The sequence below is a fragment of the Herpailurus yagouaroundi genome, unplaced genomic scaffold, assembly GCF_014898765.1.
Source record: "Herpailurus yagouaroundi ecotype Mexico unplaced genomic scaffold, PumYag 140, whole genome shotgun sequence".
Classification (NCBI taxonomy): Eukaryota; Metazoa; Chordata; class Mammalia; order Carnivora; family Felidae; genus Herpailurus; species Herpailurus yagouaroundi.
The window spans coordinates 40,972,732-40,994,554 of NW_024412395.1; the positions used below are offsets into that span (position 1 = coordinate 40,972,732).

Consider the following 21,823-nt stretch of genomic DNA (forward strand, 5'->3'; position numbering starts at 1 on the left):
TGGTCTTAATCTAATCTGAGATTGGTGGCTTTCTGGACCCATTGTTAGGAGCGAAACTGGGCCAGTTGATATGGTCCAGAATGGTGTATGAGGCAGAGTTCATTGATACTTGAGTGGTGAAACTTGAATTTTCTCTCACATAGAAAAAGTTATAAGAGTGGTAGAAGAAAAGAAAACATTAAAAAACAACATACATAGGTGACATATGAGAATTATATTCTAAGGATGTAGTTCTTAGGAATTAATCTACCTGTAATGGATGACCTAATTTATGGTTTTTTTCTCTTCACTCCAGGAGGTGACTTTGGTCCAGAGAATTCTCCCCCAGTCCTGCCCCCTGGCCATGGTGGTGACTTGTCTGTGAGCAGCATTCCTGTGGCAGAAGACACCTACAGGGTGAGCTTGGCCAAAGGTGTCTCAATGTCTCTGCCTTCATCACCTCTGCTGCCTCGACAGTCTCATTCGGTGCAATCAAGATCAAATAAAAAATCCCCAGGTAAGTAAGCAACAAAACAGCACCCTAACTGTCTTCGTTATATATGTAAGGCATGTATTGAGATTAAGCAAAACTAGTGCTTGTAAGAAATTTCCTGGAGGTTTTTTCTTTGTTACAGTAACTTCTGGAAGAAGAAAATCTCTAAAAAACAAAGTTTTGATTTGAATTTAGACTAATTTCTTTAGTTTAGCCTATATACAAACTATTTTGATAGCTTAGGTTAGACTTTTACCAAGATTCAGGATCTTGTTATCAGTATTAATGTTAATCAGTCATTGGTCTTGTTTTCTTGGTGGTGAATTAGGAAATGCTATAATCTAAACGCATTGTGGTGCATTTAAAGATTTTGGATTTTGGCAAGTGTAATCTGACAGCAGTCCATTTATTACTGCCAAGTGTTATATACTAATATACTTTCCTTGATTACATCACTCAGCATTTGAGTAGATATACAATTTGTGAAAATTCAGATTTGTAAAGGGGTGGGAACAAGGGTCTCATGGATTACTTGTTTAAAGTATTTTGGCTTCCTTCATCATTACCAACTTTTTGCACTTAACATTACCAATGAAAACACAAACATTAGTTAACTTTGAGAGGTTACGAATCAGACGTGAGGAAAGCCTTTCCAGAATGCTGATACTCGCAATCATGAAAGTTCTTTGATCTTCTTTTATGTTTGCTGAGCATTTGTTTTCTGAGGGTAGGATAGTTTGGGGTCTTTACTGATCAATCATATGCCAGTGAAAGGATTCTTCTCATTTATCCATGAATGTGTTTGGGATTGGTCTACATTGTGTCCTGGGCCTATAAAATTGGTATCTGTTTTTCTGGTTTCCTAAATGTTTGTATTATTTGAGATGTGATAGGCATGGTTTCTTTCTGAATCATTTAGTGGATATTTGCAGTTTGTGTGGTGACAAAATTAAGAGGACAAACCTTGACACTTTGAATGTTAGAAATGATGCTATGAATTGGTAAGTGTCCAAAATCTTTTATTGTCCTAGAGCTTTCTTATTTTGGACAACATTGTTTACAATCCAGTCATTAGCTGGAACTTGGAAACCTTTTTGGTATGAAGCAATTTCCTGTGCCAAGGAATTTGACCTGTTTATCAGTATTTGGGGAAATTCCTGGAATGTCCTTCTTTCTCTTTGCCTTTCCCTACGACTGTATCTCTGTCAGATTTCTCTTCTTTCAAATCCTGGTTCCCACACTGCCTTTCTTGCTGGTTACCCCATTGGAATGACTATGCAAATTGTACATAGCGTTATACTTTTTTCTGTATCAGCCACGTCATTTGCCCTTTTTCCTTGAATCAGTGTGTTCATGTGCATCCTGTGTCTGGTGGGCATGCACAGGCACAATGTCTTCTTTAAGTATACCTCATCTATAAAAAACAGATAATAGAATTCTGAATCTATCTGGATTCCTAAGGGAATAGTACTTGCCAGTGCCAAGTGCAGAGATACGACCTTTAGGAGAATTTGCCCTCCTATATAGCCTGTGCTGCTGCAAAGGAATTGATGCTTCTTGGGCCTTAGGCCTGGTGAATGCCTAAGAGACTAGGGAATATGCATTTCAGATAGGATTTTATTATTAACAAATTAAAGGTTTGTTTTAGTGGAACTTCAATCTTCTTTTTAATTTTTCTTAATTTGATTTCTTTCCAGTTCTATGGAGATACACTTGACCCATAACACTGTGTTTCAGTGTATAACATAGTGATTTTGTATATGCATGTGTATATTACAAAATGATTACATTAAGGTTAATTAACACATCTATCACCTCATATAGTTATAATTTGTTTATTTTATGAGGTTTTAGTGGGATGTTAGGTAGCAATGAATGGCATGGCAAGCATGGGAAGTATGGCTATCCAGAAGTGTCTCAGAGTCTATAGGCTCACTGGCCAAAAATCCCTGACGAGCCCTGGTCTCCTGTGTCCTGACCAAATTTGATATCCTTAGTGTTGAGAAAATATCCTATAGTTTGTTTCTTCTCCATGGGAATAAAATTTATTTCTGCTAAACTCTGTGCAAGGCCTTATGAATAGAAGAGAGTAGTTTTGCAACATTCAGCTTTTTAATGGATTGAAGAAAATACTCTCCATTTAGATGCTTTGGGTCCAAATTTAATACACTAAGCAGATTCTCCTCTAACGGAGCCATGCTTGTGCGTTGCCTAAATTTGTGCAGCAAATTAGTGTCTCACAGTGGTAATTCGGCTTCATTATCTTGGCAATTTTAATTCAAAAGGGAAGCTAAGGGCAGAGATGCTTGCTTAAAAATGGCGTGACTCAGAGTACATCAGACAATAAACAATGTTTTTCTACAGTGTCTAACACAGGCAGGTTTCTGTTCAAGCCATATTGTTAGAAAAGTACCCAGAGACCTACTGTTCTACCTGCCTGTAAAATAAGTTGACATATGGTTGTGAACGTGCACTGGATTTAAAAATAGCCTTCTATTTAAAAAGCTAGCACTGTTGCTAATGATACAGTAAATACATTGTGTGTGCCATACCCCTAAGTATTGAGGCCTGCACTAGTGGGCTATGCTTCAGAATCTTGTCATCTTTCAGACCTAGCTCTGAAATTACCTTGATGACTTCTGTTCTCATTTTTAGATAAGACCCTCTCTCTCTCTTAAGAAGGTACATTAAAAAAAAAAAAAAAAAAAAAAAAGAAAGAAAGAGAAAGAAAGAAAGAAAAAGGAAGGAAGGAAAGAAGGAAGGAAAGAAAACCTAAACCTGTGTTACTTGTTTGGATAGAAACTCTTTACTAATTGATGCTAATCAAGAAACTGTCAGGGACTGAAACTATTTTGGCAAAGGTCAAATACTATAAACCCCTGTAATAGGCACTCAGCATAGCCTGTATTAATGAAAGTTTGTATTTTAATACAATAGGTGATTAGCTCCTGGGCCTTGGGAACTCTGGGCCAGAGAGTTTCATTAACCTTGCAATAATGTGACCCTGCATTTTTCATTGTTGAGTTTCTTACATTCCACTTATATTGCTAGTTAATATTATTTACTCTCCTACTACCTTGCTCCATATATTTATATTTTTTCTATTATTTAGTCTGAAGCTGCAGTTTTTGAGTATTGTTGCAATTTTTTTTTTTTTCCTGAATGATAACTACATTGTGGCTAAAGAAAACAAGGACCAGTATCCCTTATAGTCTTGTGGTGGTTACAAGCCTTTTTGGACTAAGAAGTCATTAATATTTGTAATGTATCCTTTTGTCTTCCAGAGAAGAGCAAAGCCCATTTCCCGTGGTTTATTTATTAGTAATATCATTAGTTACTTTATAGTTGGATTATATTTCCCAGATCACTTTGGGCCCATTATGAAACACTCAAAAGGTAGGGCATGAACGAGAAGCAAGCTTTTAAAATACTGTGATGGGGGTACAGCAGCAGATGGTGGAAAGTGGGTGATCTTGCTTTTTTCATCCTCACTTATACGGGGAGACTGGATGGTGCTGGCTGTTTGCACCTGTGCTGCTTCCGGTTCTAGTTCTGTCTCCGTTGACAGAGCTGATGTAGCAATTGTGAAAATCCTTCTGGCTGTCTGTTTCTTTAAGGGAGAAACCTCAAAGCTGACAGCCTGTAAAGTGGAAGTCATTCTACCCTTTGATTCTTGGACCGTAAGTTAATTCTCTGCCAAGGCCCTCACCCTCTAAGAGTGTTTCTTGTAGAAAATTTGGAGATCCCAGGATAGAAACAGAACTACTCTTAGCGTTTTTATTTAAAAAATTATTTTTACCTATTCCATCTAGACCTGAAACCACACTCGCGCTGCTTTTTTTCGCTTAATATTATATCATGAACAATTTCCAATTTGCTTGAAGAACTTGAGATTTAATGTCTGTTGTTTCCATATCCCATGATTGATTAAAAAAATTTTTTATGTTTTATTTAATGTTTTATTTATTGAGAGACACAGAAAGAGAGAGACAGAGAGAGTGGGGTGGGGGAGGAGCAGAGAGAGAGGGATTCACAGAATCTGAAGCAGGCTCCAGGCTCTGAGCTGTCAGCACTGAAAGCCCAATGCAGGGCTCGAACCCATGAACCACGAGATCATAACGTGAGCCAAAGTTGGGGATGCTCAACCGACTAAGCCACCCATGCGCCCCTCTATGATTGATTTTTAACTAATTTCCAGTTGTTGGATATTTGTTATTTTTTCAGGCTTATTTATTTATTTACTTTGTTACTGTGGGTTTTTTTTTTTTAAGTTTATTTATTTTTGAGAGAGAGCAGGGGAGGGGCAGAGAGAGGGAGAGACAGACTCCCAAGCAGGCTCCCCAGTGCAGGGCTTGAACTCACAAACCGTGAGATCATGACCTGAGCCGAGATCAAGAGTCAGACACTTAACTGACTGAGCCACTGAAGTGCCCCCAGGTCTTTTTAAATTGTAGCATAAGCCCAGACATTTTGCTTTGTTCTTGCTGTTAAATGCCTATGAATTCAAAATTATTAATTGCGGTAAAATACACATAACAGAACTTACCATTGTAACCATTTTTTAATGTATGGTCCGATAGTGTTAAGTACATTCACATTGTTGTGCAACCGGTCTCTAAAACTCCTAATGTGAATGTTTTGTCCAGTAATTTTTACACATATCCAATCTCGTAAGAGTGGCAAGTTCCCAGAAGTGGAATTATTGAACAAAATGGACTGCATTTTTAAGAATCTCGATACATACTGCCCAGTCACTTTCCAGAAAAGCTGTATTGATTTCACATTCCCTCCAGAATTCTTTGAGAGGCAGCTTTTTGAAGTTAATGTCTTCTGGGAACTGTCTTAGATGGATACTGCTGGTGAGGTGCTTTGTCCAGGCTAGCTGTGGACTACTCAGAATTAGTTAGAAGGGGCTGAGAGAAGCCCTCCTGTCACCTTCCTCTTTTGAACTCCCCTCTGTTGGCACCTCTCAGGAAATTCTCACTTTCTTTTCCTTCCACGATACTGTGTCAGGGGAATTAACACAGCTGAGTCAGATCAAGTTCATGGTCAGAAAAACATAAAGCTGGCTTCCAGTTTTAGCTACAGCCACACTCTGTTATGTGGGGAAGATGATAGACATGTTAGAGTTGGAGAGGTCGCCAGGCCACCTGTGCAAGGCCTCTTTGCAGATATGAAAGGGATGGAAGGTATAGAGCTTGCCCCAATGGGCAAGTTATTGATAGAGTTTTGGCCTGAGCCCAGGTCCCCTGCTCTGTCCCCAGTACGTTCTCCTAGTCCACTCTGCATTGTTCTGCCTGTACATTGTTGACACATGAGCTGTAAATGACGTGCTTTGCGTTCTGGTTGCATGCACACAGGGAGGCCATAAGCTTATGTGTCCACATGCATCTGTGACAGGAAATGCACAGTCCCAGTACAAGCCTGCTTGTAGAACCAGCGAGTGCTAGGCCCTGCTTTCACCTAAGTGGCCAGGGCCACATTCAGTGCTCTGACTTTCATCAAGGACAGTTCCTCCTGCTGTGTGAATAGGAAAACATTCTTTGTTTCCTCCTGGAGACTTGCTATTTGATAGCCTCCTCCTAGAAGTAGGTGGCTGCCTGTGCCTCACTGCCACACCCAGCTGTGACCCAGACACACACTTTCTGTTGTTCGGTGTTTACACATAGAACTCATGTGCATGCCTTTGCTCCCCTGTGTGAAGCTGCGGACCTTTTTGTGTGCCATTGACTAACCCACCCTTGATCCTGGTTTGTCCGTACCTTGGACTCACCCCAGAGTTTTAAAGACTGCTGATGCTTGAATTCTACCTTCAGAGATTCTGATATAATGCATATGAGGTATGACCTGGACATTGGGATTTAAGATTTAAAAAGAAAAAGCTTCCCACATGATTCTAATTAATATGTAGCAAAGTTTGAGAACCATTGATAAGGAATTAGATGAGATAATCACATATTCCTTTTTAATGAAGGTAAATACACAGGTATCTTTATTTTCTAAATTTTAGAAATCATATTTGAGGAGGGAAATACATTACAAAAATGTACTAAAGATACAGTAAATCTTGGTTTCCTCATGCCCCCAGAAAGACAACTTCTTCTGACACTTGGTTGAATGTCTTTCCTGCCATGTTGTGTACCACTAAATGACAGTGATGTATTTGCCCATTTGCCTGAGCACTGGACATGTGAGAAGCTCCCAGTTTTCCACTAAATAACGAACAGTGGAAGAACATTCTCGTATATTAGTATTTAAAGGCCATCTCTGATATTTTCATTGCATAGACTTTGAAAGTGGGATTACTGGGTGAAAATGTAATGAATGTTGAGAGTGGCTTATTCTATACTTGTCATTTGTACTCTCTGGTGTGTGTGTGTGGTGGGGGGGATTTTTGTGGCATTTGCCCTCTGTTCTACTTGGGTGATAGGTATTTCTTATCAAATCATCACAGCTTTCTTGCTGTTTGTTTTAAGGCCATCAGTCATGTATGTCACTAAAACATTTTCTCAGATGATCATTTTCCATTTAATTAGGTTTATAGTGTTTTATGACCCACTAAAGTGTTTTTTGTTCTCTCAGTTCAAATTTACATACTTTTCCATTGTGATTTATCCCGTTGCATTTTAAAACACAGCTTTATTGTGATGTATCACATACCCTATAATTCACCCATTTAAGGTTTACAGTTCAACATTTTTAGCATTTTCACAGGGTTGTGCAGCCATTGCCACAATCTAATTTTAGAACCTTTTTATCTGCCTTAAAAAAAAAACAAAAAACATTTGCATTAGCAATTACTCCACATTCCTCCCTACTTCCCTCCCCCTCTTCCTAATCCACCATCCTGCAGCCCTAAGCAAACAGTAATCTGCTTTCTATCTCTGTGAATCACCCTTCCTGGACATTTCATATAAATGGAATCTTGTAACATGTGGGCTCCATGACCGACTTCTTTCATAGAACAGTGTTCTTTGTCATGTTGTATGTAGTATGTATCCGTACTTTGTTCCATTTTATTACCTAATATTTTGTGGTATGTGTGTGCCACATTTAAAAATCCATTCTTCAGCATATGGACATTTGGGTTTCCACTTTTTGGCTCTTACGAATAATGCTGTTGTGAACATTTGTGTATACATTTTTGTGGGTATGTAGCTTTTCATTTCTTGGGTATACACCTAGGAGTAGAATTGCTGGATCATACGACAACTGTATATGTAACATTTGAAAGTACTACCAAAATATTTTCCAAAGTGACTGCACCGTTGTGCATTCCCACCAGCAGAGTGTGAGATTTCCAGTTTCTCTACATTGTTGCCAACACTTGTCATTGTCTGTCTTTTTTATTATAGCCATTCTAGTGCATGTGAACTGGTGTCTCACCATAGTTTTATTACTAAGTTGTAAGAATTCTTTTTTTATTCTAATTACAAGTTCTGTAGTATGCAACTTTTCTTCCATTCTTCAGGTTGTCTTTTTCACTTTCTTGATAACGTTGTTTCAAGTGCAAGTTTTTAATTTTGATGTAATCCAGTTCATTTTGTTGCTGTCCTTTTGATGCTCTAAGAAACCATTGCCTAATCCAAAGTCACACAGGTTTATGCCTATATTTTCTCCTAAGAGAGAAAAGGGATCAAGATCCCTTTTGAGTTAATTTTTTTATGTTTATTTTTGAGAGAGAGTGCGCACATGTGAGAAGGTGACAGAGAGAGGGAGACAGAGAATCCCAAGTGGGCTTCATGCTGACAGCAAAGAACCCTGTGTGGGGCTCGAACTCGGGAACTGCGAGATCATGACCTAAGCCAAAGTTGGATGCTCAAATGACTGAGCCACCCAGGTGCCCCGATTTTTGAGTTAATTAAAAAAATACTTTTAATGTTCATTTTTGAGAGAGAAAGAGAGGCAGAGCATAAGCAGGGAAGGGACAGAGAGAGAGAGAGAGGGAGACACAGAATCTGAAGCAGCAGAATCTGAGCTGTCAGCACAGAGCCGGATGCAGGGCTCGAACTTGGGAACTGCAAGATCATGACCTTAGCTGAAGTCGGATGCTTAACCACTGAGCCACCCGGGACACCCTTGAGTTAATTTTATGCATGATGTGAGGTAGGGGCCAACTTCATTCTTTTACATGTAGTTATCCAATTGTCTCAGCACTGTTTACTGAAATGGTGAGTGGCCTTGACCAAGTCATCTCTATGCTCTAAAGCAGCCCTGTTGTTCTGCTTTCCCGTTTGCTTAGTCCCTCCTTCCCATACCCAAGGTCAGAACTTCCTCTGTTAGAGTTGACCTCGTGTATGACTTGCTTCTTTTGCTTCATCCAGACTTCCCTCATGTCTCTACTTTTCGCTGTGTGAGAAAAAACTTCACGCTCCAAATACCTGTAGCCCTGTGCTTTCTCCTCCCTATGCACAGCCTCTCATTGCATGTCTCTGCCCTGACAGTCCATGAGCTCCTTGTCTTTGGTTCTTGTCTTTGTTTCCCCATGGAAGCCTTGAAAACAGATGTTATCACTTCTGTTGGTTACCCTGGTGAGGGGGCATAGGTATCTACTGGTTAAAATGAATAGGAATTTAGTAATTGATGGTCATCAGCTCCATGTGATTGGCTGAAAATACTAATAAGCAATTTCAGTGTAATGACCTTATGTTTATAAGGCTAGAAACATACCTTCCCCCATATCCACAGAGAACTGATTCTTTAATTAACGCCCTACCTCTCTCTCAGGTCTTTGCTATCATTAGGCAGTGAGCAAAGGGGAGTAGGTTTTAAGCTGGGTTTGTCAGGGGCCTTCTCAATCCTACTTTTCTATGCTCCCTCCTGTCACTCTTCCATTTTCTCAGGCTCTTGGCATTTTTGCCGCATGTTTCCCACTGCCTGCGGTTAATGATGACTGGAGGCTTTATCCAGTCACACTTTATAGCAGCATCAGCTGCACCCTGTGGTGGTGTCAGATGGCAGCTAGAACAAACCCAGTGCCATGCTCAGAAAGGAGTCTTTTTACCTCAAGAAAACAGATGGGGGCAGGGACAGCAGTGGTGGGAATCTCTTCTTTCTGATCATTTCTGATTCTCAGAGAAACACAGAAGTCACAGAAGCTCATGGAACCTACTGTATTTGTAAGTAACATTGATGAACGTCACTGAAAAGTAGGAGTCGGCAGGAGGGAAAGAGTGATGTTCCAGCTTGAATCCTCACGCTTGTTGTGAAACAAGTCTGTGTGTCGGCAGGAATGGCTGGCTGTGTTCCAGGTGGAGGGGCAAGGGTGTGCAAAGCCTGGAGTTGGGAAGCTGAAGTGAACACGGAATGGTGATCTCTAGAGGAGAGCTCAGTAAGAACCAGAGTGCCTTACAAAGGGAGAACTGGGACCACAGGGAAAATCTTCATTGCCCAGACCTGGAATGTTAAACCAGTAAGCTTTGTCTCTAGGGACTTATTGAGAGTAGCTAGTGAACAGTCGCACGTGGAACCCTTTCTTGGCACAAGTGTTCTGAGAAATAAAATTTAGGAAACCCTTCCAAGGAGGTGTGACTTTTTTATCCTTTCCATCACCAAGTAAGTCATCCTTTATTGGTTAGAGGTCCTATGTGGCAATTGATGAGCCCACTTTTTAAAAAAAATTTTTTAAAAATGTTTTGTATTTATTTTTGAGACAGAGAGAGAGCATGAATGGGGGAGGGTCAGAGAGAGAGGGAGACACAGAATCCAAAGCAGGCTCCAGGCTCTGAGCTGTCAGCACAGAGCCCGATGCGGGGCTCGAACCCATGGACCATGAGATCATGACCTGAGCCGAAGTCCGATGCCTAACTGACTGAGCCACCCAGGCGCCCCTCCCACTTTTTTTTTTTTAATAGAATTTTTTAAAGAGCAGTTGTAGGTTCACAGCAAAATTAAGTGAAATGTACGGAGATTTCTCATACACCCCTAGCCTCCACACATGCACGGCCTCCCCCATTATCGACATCTCTCATCACAGTGGTACATTTGTTACAATCTGTGAACCTGCACTGACATGCTGTTATCACCCAAGGTCCAAAGTTTACATTCTGGTATTAGACAGTCTGTGAGTTTGGACAAATGTATAATGACGTATCCATTTTTACGGTATCATACAGAGTATCTTCACTGTCCTAAAAATCCTCTGTGCTCCATTGTATCTCTCCCACCTACTGGCAACTACTCACCTTTGCAATTACAAACTCCATAGTTTTGCCTTTGCTGGAAGGTCATATAGTTGGAATCCTATAGTATGTAGTCTTTTCATACTGGCTTTTTCACTTAGTATGCATTTAGGATTCCTTCACATCTTTTCATGGCTTGATAGCTTATCTCTTTTTAGTGCTGAATAATAGTCCATTGTCTGAATGTACCACAGTTTATTTATCCCTTCACCTACCGAAGGACATCTTGGTTGTTTTCAGGTTTGGCAGTTTTGAGTAAACCTTCTGTAAAGATCTGTGTGCCAGTTTTTGTGTGGACATAAGTTTTTAATGCCTTTGAGTAAATACCAAGGAGTATGATTGCTGGATCATGTGATAAGAATACGTTTAGTTTTCTAAGATAAACTGACAAACTTTCAAAGTGGCTGTACCGTTTTGCATTCCCACAAGCAATGAATAAGAATTCCTGTTGTTCTAGGGGCGCCTGTGTGGCTCCATCAGTTAAGCATCTGACTCTTGATTTCAGCTCGGGTCATGATCCCACAGTCGTGAGATTAAGTCCCGCGTCAGGCTCTGTGCTGGACATGGGGTCTACTTAAGATTCTCTCTCTCCCTCTCCTTCTGCCCCTCCCCTGTTCACATATGCTGGCATGCATGCTCTCTCTCTCAAAAAAAAAACAAAAAAACAAATTCCTGTTGTTCTACATCCTTACTTGGATTTGGTGTTGTCAGTTTTTTGGATTTTGGCCATTTTAATAGGTGAATGGTGGTCTCTTATTTTAATTTGCAGTTCCCTGATTACATGTTGTGGACCATCTTTTCGTAGCTTATTTTCAATGTGTATATCTTTGTTGGTGAACTACCTCTTAAGGTTCGGATCATTTTAAAACCCAGGTTTTTTGTGTTCTTGTTGAGTTTTAAGAGTTCTTTACATACTTTAGATTATAGTCTTTTATCAGATGTATCTTTTTTCTCCCAGTTTGTGGATTGTCTTCTCATTCTCTTGACTGTATTTCTCAGGGGAAAAGTTTTTAGTTTTAATGAATTTCAGCTTATAAGTTACTTCTTTCATAAATTAGGGTTGTATCTAAACAGTCATTGCCATAGGTAAGGTCTTTGGGTTTTCTCTTCTCTTACCTTCAAGGAGTTTCATAGTTTTGCCTTTTACATTTTGGTTTGAGATCGATTTTGAGTTAATATTTGTGAAGGGTGTAAAGTCAGTGTCTACATTTATTTTCTTGCATGTGATGAATGTCCAATCGTTGCAGCATCATTTGTTGAAAAGACTTTGCTCCATTATATTGCCTTTATTCCTTTGTTAAAGATTAGTTGACTGTATTTATGTGGGTTTCTGGGCTCTCTATTCTGTTCCATTGAGCTATTTGTCTGTTCTTATGTCAATACTATATGGTCTTGATTTCTTTAGTTTTATGGTAGATGTTGAAGTAAGATAGTGTCAGTCCTCTAACTTGGTTCTTCTCCTTCAAAGTTATTTTGGCTATTTTGGATCTTTTGCCTTTCCACATAAACTTTAGAATCAGTTGGTTAATATCCACAGAATAACTTGCTGGGATTTTAGTTGAAATTGCATTGAACCTATAGATCAAGTTGGGAAAAAATTGGCATCCTGACAAGGTAGAGTCTTCCCTTCTATGAGTATGGAATATCTCTCCATTTAGTTAGTTGTTTGATTTCTTTCACCAGCATTTTGTAGTTTTTGTCATGTGGATCTTTTACATATTTTTTTATACCAAAGGATTTCACTTTTTGAAGTGCAAATGCAAATGGTATTGTTTTTAATTTTTAAATTCCATTTGTTTATTACTGGTATATAGGAAACCAATGGACTTTTATATATGAACCTTGTATCCTACAAATTTGCCATAATCCCTGTTCCAGGTATTTTTTGGTCAGTTATTTTGGATTTATTACATACATGAGCATGTCATCTGTGAAGAAAGTCAGTTTTATTTCTTCATTCCCAATCTATGTGCCTTTTATTTCCTTTTCTTACTTTATTGCATTAACTGGGACTTCCACGGTAATAATGGAAATGAGTTGGTGAAAGGGGATATCCTTGCTTTATTCCTGATCTTAGTGGGAAAGCTTGTTTTCACCTTAAGTATGATATTAGAGTTTTTGTAGATATTCTTTATCGAGTTGAGGAAGTTCCCCCTCTATTCCTAGTTGACAGAGAGTTTTTATCATGAATGGGTGTTGGATTTTGCCATGAACTGTCAATGTCTATTGATATGATCATGTGATTTTACTTTTTAGCCTACTGATGTGATGAATTACATTTTCTGATATTGAACCAACCTTGCGCATCTGGGATCAATCCCGCTTGACCGTCATATATAATTCTTTTTATACATTCTTGAATTTGATTTGCTAATATTTTGTTGAGGATTTTCGCATCTGTATTTATGGGAGTTTTGGTCTGTAGTTTTCTTGTAATGTCTGCCTGCTTGTGGCATTAGAATAATGTTGGCTTCATAAACTCAGTGAGTTAGGAAGTATTCCCTTCATTTCTATCCTCTGAAAGAGATTGTAGACAACTGGTATGATTTCTTCCTTAAATGTTTAGTAGAATTCACCAATGAACCCATCTGGGCCTGGTGCTGTTTTGGAAAGTTATTTGTTGATTCAATTTCTTTAACAGATACAGGCCTATTCAGCTTGAGCTCACTGTTTGAAAAGCCTAGGAGAATAAATTATCCATCAGAAGTCAGAAATCTGTGAGACCCTGGTTTTAGTTAACTAAAATATTAATGATCTTGATAGGTGCAACTGTCTCCATCCGTCTCAGTCTTGGGCAGATTGGAACTGGATTCACCTCCCACTTGGTGTGCTTGGGAAGGTTATAGGTGTTTCCTCATCTGGGAGATGGGAGTAATAATGGTGCTTCTCTTTATAGGGTAACTGAAGTTTAAATGAGATGTAGACGGTGAAGTATAGGGCCTGATACACAGCTTTTCTGTGGTGGTTGCTATCTTAGTGTAGCCATCAGTTGTGGAGCCCGTCTTCATCTTCCTTCATCTGACTTAGTGGCTTAGAATGGATTCCCACAGTATCTGTCTTCTCAGTTCCCCATCCTCAGCCAGATGCCCCCCAGAGGGATTTCATCCTCAGACATATGTGTTTTCTGGCAAGCATATGTCTTTTTGATGTGCAGCAAAGCTTTATTGTCTGTGAACAGGACATGAAAGCAGCATAATGCAGTGGCTGGCCCACTGTCTGGGTTCCAATTCCAGCTTTCCCACCAACTACTTGTATTATTCATCTCTTGGTTTGCATGCGATTTGTGTGAAGTGATTAAAATGATGTCTGTAAAATTGCCTTGTAAACTGTGATGCAAGTGCAAAGGTTTAAGAAAGAAGTTCTGAGCAGAAAAGAGAAATTTGGGCGAAGCAAAGGTAGGATGGCTGGTGGTCCCCTGCCTCAATGACTTGTGAAGCTCCTGTGAGCTCTTTATGAAACAGGAGAAGCAGTCCCTGAAGCTGATGGAGAGTAAGTGCTCCAAAGTGGTTCACACTTGCTCACCGGGCAATGAGAGCAGAACTTCCATGGAAGTTGAGCAGACAGTTACTCGTGTGCAGGTGTGCGTGCAAGCATAGTTACAGAGTCGTTCCTTATGCAGGTAAGTGATAAAATTGGCATTTAAGACAGAAGTCTTTGTGCCAGGTTACCCTTGAATACCCCTTAAGTTGCTCCTAAATGCCATATGCAGACAGACTGCCTCTGGATGGCACATTTTTCTTCTGCCATTGACACAGATTGTTGTTTATTTGGATGTACTAGATGAAGTAGGAAGCTTGTACTCATGTCTGATTGGTACCAGAAATGTGTACCTTACACACAGAATCCCATTATGTGAGGGTGTGTAGGGCCGAGAGTGGCTGAGGGAACAGTAGGTACGTGTGTTCCTGCCTTGCAGAGCACATGCGGTTGAATGCAAGTGAAGTAATTGTGCCCAGGTTACAACTCCATTGTAACACTGTCATTTTGAGAGTATAGGAGGTATTATGGGCACTTCTCTCTTGGGCATTTTGATATTTCACAAGGACTCTGGATGTGAGGCTTCAGTACGCAAAAGAAATTATGTGCCTGCTGTGCACATCCTAGGGTCTAGTGTTAATATTTGATACAGAAATTAGAGGTCTTGAAGTGAGGCTCACAGGCTAGGAATCTCCTGTTGTTTTAATCAGAAGATTGTAGACTGAGATCTTTAGCAAAAATTCAATAGAAATTTTCTTTATTAAAGGTAGTTTACTTTTACAAAATAATTTACAGCATTTTTTTTCCAGTTGTAGAGTTCTTATTAGAGCCAGGTATATGTACTGTATTTGAATGAATGTATATATGTACTCATACATGCATTAAAATTTGAGTATATGCATATAAAAGATTCTGAGAATGCATGATTTTTTTAGAAGTGGTGTGATTTAAGCAGATCTTATGTACATTAGGGAAGATGAACTTGTATATCCTTCGTTTCCCTTGCTGTCATCTAAATGGGGAAATTCTATCCAAGCATGTAGTGCTGTGGTTAGTTTCTAGCCCTAAAAGGTGGATAGACCTGAGGTTCAAATCCAAGGTCCCTGTTCTTAGCAACTCTGTGACCTTGGAAGTGACTTGAGAAGCTCTTTGATTCTTGTTTTCCTCATCTGAACTGGAGAATGAATGATCTACCATATAGTTCTTTGAGAGGATGGAGAGGATGCTGGTAAATGCCTGGCTCCTAAAACACACTCAAGAAGTTTGCTGCTACCTATAACTTCTGAGATTAGGGAACTTCTCCCTTTTTCCATGTGTTGGCTTCTCCTACTTCCTCCTCTTATGACTTGAGTTTGTCTGACCTGGACAGTGAGGAAGACACCTCTGCCTCAGTGCAAGGACCGCTGAAGCCTTACTGTTGGTACCTGGATTTGGGTCTATAAGCACAGGAGCTGACCTGCCAACAGCTTCTGTGAAGGGTCTGGTCAGCTCTCTCGTTGCTGTTCATTTCCTGTAATAGGTATTGTTCCCAGTCACATGCCTTGTTTATTTATTCTTGGTCCTATTGTAGTTCTTATTGAAAGCGGTAAAGATCAAACAGTGAGAATGCAAGTAGCCAAGATTTGGAGGAGTGTGAGAAGCAGTTCACAAGGAAGCAAGGTGATACCAAAGTTTTTGGGGTGAGGGTAGGAAAACCACCCAGCATCTTGAGGGGAGGGTTGATTCTGCCTAGCTATGAAAGATCCCTCACAATGTGAGCCATGTGAGACTCTCAGGAAGAAATGATGTCAACAGACCAGGTCAAGGAAGCACACGTTAAACACTTTCTGAGGACTTGATATTTACTTGATACTAGGCTTTGCTGCATATTTTTTCAAAGTTTGTGGTGTTTTTAAATTTTTTTTAAAAAATTCTAAAATTTTATTATTTATTTTTGAGAGAGAAAGAGACAGAGTGAGAGCCAGGGAGGGGCAGAGAGAGAGGAGACACAGAATCTGAAGCAGGCTGTAGGCTCTGAGCTGTCAGCACAGAGCCTGACGCGGGGCCCGAACTCACAGACCATGAGATCATAACCTGAGCCAAAGCCAGATGCTTAACTGACTGAGCCACCCAGGTGCCCCAAAAGTTTCTGGTGTTTTAATAAGCAATTGAGGAAGAACAGGTCCTTTTAGGGCAGGAAAAACCTTACTATAGCTTCATATGCATGAGTCACCTTGACTTTTTCACTGTTGCTTGTAGATTTCTTAACGATATAGTGAAAGGAAAAAATAAAACCTTTTGAGTCCAATATGTTTTCCCTGAAATGAGAAAGAAACCTAGCAGACTGCTCAAGAGAATGATTTTTAATTTGCATTTGGATACTCTTATTTTTGTGGTTTACTTTCCATTTCTTCCTTTCAAACTGGAAATTCTTAGTTCGTGTGCCCTTTGGCCTTTAAAAATAGTCCCTCTTTATGCACTACTGCACTTCTGAGCTCTTGCTTCCCCCACCTCTCCTGGACTCGCTGGCAGCTGAGTTGGCAAGAGATTTTTCCAGGATCCCTTTCATCGTAAGAGGACACTGTGTAGGTGGATGTGACTTTTTTTGGTGGTGACCTTTATTTTTCCGAATGGCCTCAGAGGCACTCTGAGTTGCTTCAGTCTTTCTTTTAGTTGGTGATTTCATGAGGCTCCATAAACATTTGTCTTCTAAAGGTTTATTGAGCATGAGCTGTATGTTGGGCTCTGGGATAGAGGTGAGGTAGATAGGAAGGTAAATAAATACTTGGCCCCAAGCTTTGAGGACCTCCCAGTTTAGTGAGAGAGGTGCTAACTTGTAATGCTTAGCGGTGTCTACAAAGTTGTGATGCCATGGAAAAGAGCAAGAATCTCTGGGGGCAGCTGGTAATGTGCCAAGTGCATGTGACACTGGAAGGCACTCTTAACGCATGAATTAGGAGGTCCATAGCTAATGGAGTTTGAGCTGGGCAGAAGGACTGTTCTGTAGGGAAGGGACAGCCCCCTCTGAAATCTGGAGAACATGCACGCAGGTGAGTGACTGGAAGGTACTGGCTGGAGCTCACAAGGCATTGTGGGGCAGCAGGTAGTGTTAGAGAAAAGTGTGGAAATTCAGTGGGAGCCAGGACTGATTTTAGTCTTTTGGCAGTGGTGTCCTTTAGTCTTTAAGTAGAGACGTGGAATAGATAAAGGATTTAGGACGGTAACTATTTTATAGAGGCCATCTTGGAATTGGGGAGACTGGTTGGGCCTCTTTGGTAATGATTCAATTGAAGTATAGTTACTGAAGCCTCTGCACTGATGAGAGAATGGAGGGAGGGGGAAATCTGCTTAAGAAAGTTGTAGGAAAAAGAATCTATAGGTGGCGGTGACCTATTTGTACATGGGAATGAGGGAAGGAAGACAAATGCAGAATGGCTCTGGGCCAGGGCTTGCTATCTCTTTTCATATCATGGCACGTAGGAGATGTTTGTCCAGCCACGAGGGTAAATGGACTATCCCTTGGGGTGCTGCCCCAGACTTCCCAGCAGTCCTGACAGGTAAGGGATCCATATCTCTGTACGCACTTCATTCATTCTTTGCAAACCAGTTGGGAAGCTTGCCAGGGGCTCTAGCTTGGTTTTCTAGGTGGGTTCAGATTAAAAAAAAAATTTGTTGCTCTTGTGGTTTTACCCTCCCCTCCTATATAATTATCAGGGTGTCTCCAAGGTGATTATTAGTCTCGTATTTTAGGCTCTGATGATTGGAATTTCAACTCCAGTTGTGGGATTTCAAGTCATGCTGTTTCTGTCCTGCCATGAATGTAGGTGCTGTGTAATTAACTATGGTGTGGATTACAGAAACAGGTTGGTTGGGAGGGGTGCAAAATTTGACTTTGAATATCTTGAACCTTGGATGTTCCACAGAGCCTTGTTTGCGAAGAACATTGGGGAGTTGGAAGTGGAGAGCCTGAGCTCAGAAGAATTTCAAGACATGGCATCTGTGGGAGAGACTGGAAAGTTCAAGTACAATAAGGAATGGAAAGTGTTCACTTTTGGAAATAGGGTAGTTGCTGACAGAGTAGAATTTACAAGTTTCTTCTGTCAAGGGCCAGATAGTAAATATTTTAGGCTCTGAGGGCCATACGGTCTGTGTTGTAACTACTCAGCCTTTTCATTGTAGCACAGATTAGCCATAGACAGTACATAAATGAATGGTCATGGCTATCTATATTGCACTAACATTTTATTTATAAAAACATGAAATGGGTCAGATTTCACCCCTAGACCATAGTTTGCCAGCTTAAAGGAAAGGAAGTGAGGAATGGAAAGTTAGTATTTGTTTAGTACTTAACTGTGTACTAGGTATCTTATAAATATATTTAACCCTGAGGTATAGGCACCAACCCCATTTACTGTTGATGGAGAGACCCAAGAGTTTAGATAATTTGCCTAAAGGTTGCATAGCTAGTTACCGCCTGGCTGGGATTTGAACTTCCATCAGCCTGATTACAAAGCCCTAGACATTTCCATTTCACCTCATTGCTGACCAGAACAGCAGCCTTAGGTTAGGTTCCTCTCAGTAGGTGCAGATGACACAGAAGCCATCAGGCTCTTTAGTCCCATGGCCTTCAGTGGTGTCATGTTTTTTTGCCTCACCCCTCTGTTAGTTTCTAGTGCTTCCATAACAAAGTACCACAGAGTGGGTGGCTTAAGTAACAAAAACGTATTTTCTCACAGTTCTGGAGGCTTAAGTTCCAAGATTAAAGCGCTTGCACGTTTACTGCCTCCAGTGGCCTCTCTCCTTGGTGTACAGATGGCCTCTTTGTCACTGTGTCCTCATATGGTCTTTTCCCTGTGTTTGTCCTCCTGTCTCTGTGTGTCCAAATTTCATCTAAACAGGACACCACTCAGATTGGATTAGGGACCACAGCAGGGACCTCTTTTAACGTAATTACCTTTTTATTTTTTATTTATTATTGTTTTAAAAATGTTTATTTAAATCTTTTTTTAAAAGTTTATTTATTTTGAGAGAGAGGAAGAACACTAGCAGAGGAGGGGCAGAGGGAGAGAGGGAGAGAGAGAGAGAGAGAATCCCAAGCCGACTCTGTGCTGTCAGCACAGAGCCCTATGTGGGGCTCCATCTCAGAACCATGAGATCATGGCCTGAGCCGAGATCAAAAGTCAGACACTTAACCGAATGAGCCACCCGGGTGTCCCTTAATTACCTCTTTAAAGCCTAATCTCCTGGGATACCTGGGTGGTTCAGTCCGTTAAGCATCCGAATTCGGCTCAAGTCATGATCTCGTAGTTGGTGGGTTTGAGCCCCACATCGGGCTCTGCACTAACAGTGTGGAATCTGCTTGAGATTCTGTCTCTCCTTCTCTCTGCCCCTTCTCCGCTTACACTTTCTCTCTCTTTCAAGAATAATCTTTAAAATAGCCTAGTCTCCAAATACAGTCACATTCTGAGATACTGGAAGTTGGGCTTTCACCATATGAAATTTGGGAGAACCCCATTCAGCTTGTAACAACCCTCTTCTTCTGTGGTGGCTATCAAGGGACTATCAGGAACAGAGCCTAAATTCCTTAATGTAGAAGATAAAGGCATTCTCCGGTATGTGAAGGTGTCTCTTAGTTACCATTTGAGACTTGGATGAACTTTTAAAAATATAAACTTATTTTAGTTTTAGATTTATAGAAAAGTTGCAAAGATAGTTCAGAGTTCCCATATACCACATACCTCGTTTCTTGTATTATTAACATAGTACATTATTGTCACAATTAATAAACTAATACTGATACATTATTATCAAGTAAAGTCAATGCTTCATTCACATTTCTTTAGCTTATAACGAATATCCAGGATCTTATTCAGGATACCACATTCATTTATTTGTCATGTCTCCCTAGGCTCCTCTTGGCTGTAACAGTTTCTCAGACTTTCTGTGGTTTTCATGACTTCAGCAGTTTTGATGCTTACTGTTAGGGTGTTTTGTAGGATGTCCTCCTGTTGGGATTTGTCTGATACTTCTCTCATGATTAGACTGGATTTAAGGGGTTTTGGGGAGGAAGACTATAGAGGTAAAGTGCCCCCCCCCCCCCCCCGCTTTTTTAAGTTTACTTATTTTGAGAGAGAGAGGGAGAGCGTGAGCAGGGAAGGAGCAGAGAGAGAGAGAGAGCGAGAGAGAGAGAGCAAGAGAATGATAGTGCAGCACCTGATGTGGGGCTCAAACTCATGAACTGTGAGATCATGACTTGAGCTGAAATCAAGAATCAGATGCTTAACAGACTGGGCCACCCAGGCGCCCTGGTAAAGTGCCCTTTTTACCACATTGTGTTGATGATGAATACTAACAATGTGACTTATCACAGTTTACATTAACTTTGGTCACCCGGCCAAGGTAGTGGTTTCCAGGTTTCTCCATAGTCTCCAGCCTGTTCTTCTTATGCCCTTCTCCACGTCCTACTTTCTGGAGGGAAGGTGCTATGAGCAGCCCACATATGCGGGGTGGGGTGTTCTCCTCCCCCTCCTTGACAGTGGGGTATCTGCATCGATGTGAGATTTTCTGCATGAGAGATTCATCTTTTCTTCCCCATTCAGATACTTGTATCAGTGTAGATTCATGGGTAGAGGACATTTTAGGTTGCACTGAGACAAACCAACTCAGACACTCCACTTTTCTGCCCCACATGTTGCCTTGTGGGCTATAAGTGAAGTGAAGCTCTTTGCAAGGGGCCAAAAGTTATCAGAATTCATGTTAGGTGTAGCATAAAACGTGAGCAAAGAGTTGCTGTCCCTGCAGTTTAATTCCTGAACCATGTTCCCTGAAATCGTCAAGAAGAAGCATTTCTGGGCTTCATGCTTCTAATTCCTAATGGGTGCAAGCATTTTTGTCCTGATGGTGAAGAAATGCATTTGTGGATTCTGTCTGAAATCTATATTGAAGCAGCGCCACCGTGTGGTAAATGCTGAAGGATCAGTGTATTCTAGGAATAGTTTCTGTGCAGTTCTGGGACTCTTCTGATCCAGGTTCTTAAAAGGCTACCTTCTGACTTCAGCTTTGTACATGTCCAGGTTTACATAAAAAGTAAACACTGGAAGGTTGAAATCCTCCATAGGTCTTTTTTTTTTTTTTCTTTTTGGCATAGTAACTGCTAACTTTGGTCACCCAGACCAAAAGGTGTCTAGGTATCTTAAGGTAAACTTTCTTTTATATAATTTAAAATTGTTTAATAGCTGAGGTGTAAAAGTGCAACAGGTTGAAAACTCGAACTTCTGGAGCTGTTTTTCTTTGGCTTAGTCAGGTTGGGGACTTATTTTAATAGCTTCATTCTTCTTTGCTCAAAGGTTTAAAGATGTTTGAGCCTGTGTGGAAAGCAGACAGACAGTCCCACCCACCATGGTGTGTGGGAATGTGAGGTGGGCTGGGATGACTGGAATGTTTACAGGAGGAGGAGTCTTCGGGAAGGGAGAGGTCGGGGAGTTAGTTGGGTAATTCGTAGGGCCTTGTGGTTGACCTGGTGACTGGTAGCAAATGGTAAGCTGGAGGTCAGCGTGACAGCCTGTTAGAGTTGATTTAAAGGAAAAAAATCAAGCAGCCACTCTTGTTGTAATAAGTCATTATGGAATCAGGAATTATAAGCTGCAGATTAATCTTGATCAGCTTTTGAGAGTGAGATAAAATTGTAGTTGCTTTGATGAAAAATAAAAATGCT

At 40.5% G+C, this 21,823-nt stretch overlaps 1 protein-coding gene across 11 annotated transcripts in view; it reads left to right on the forward strand.

Annotated features, from left to right (window-relative positions):
* The window catches only part of TANC1 (tetratricopeptide repeat, ankyrin repeat and coiled-coil containing 1), a 238,137-nt gene that overhangs the window by 105,918 nt on the left and 110,396 nt on the right, over positions 1-21,823 (forward strand). For all 11 annotated transcript variants that reach the window (XM_040476354.1, XM_040476355.1, XM_040476356.1 and 8 more), the window contains one exon: positions 296-496. In XM_040476354.1, the coding sequence (XP_040332288.1) occupies positions 296-496 (201 nt within the window). The remainder of the gene's footprint in view (positions 1-295; positions 497-21,823) is intronic.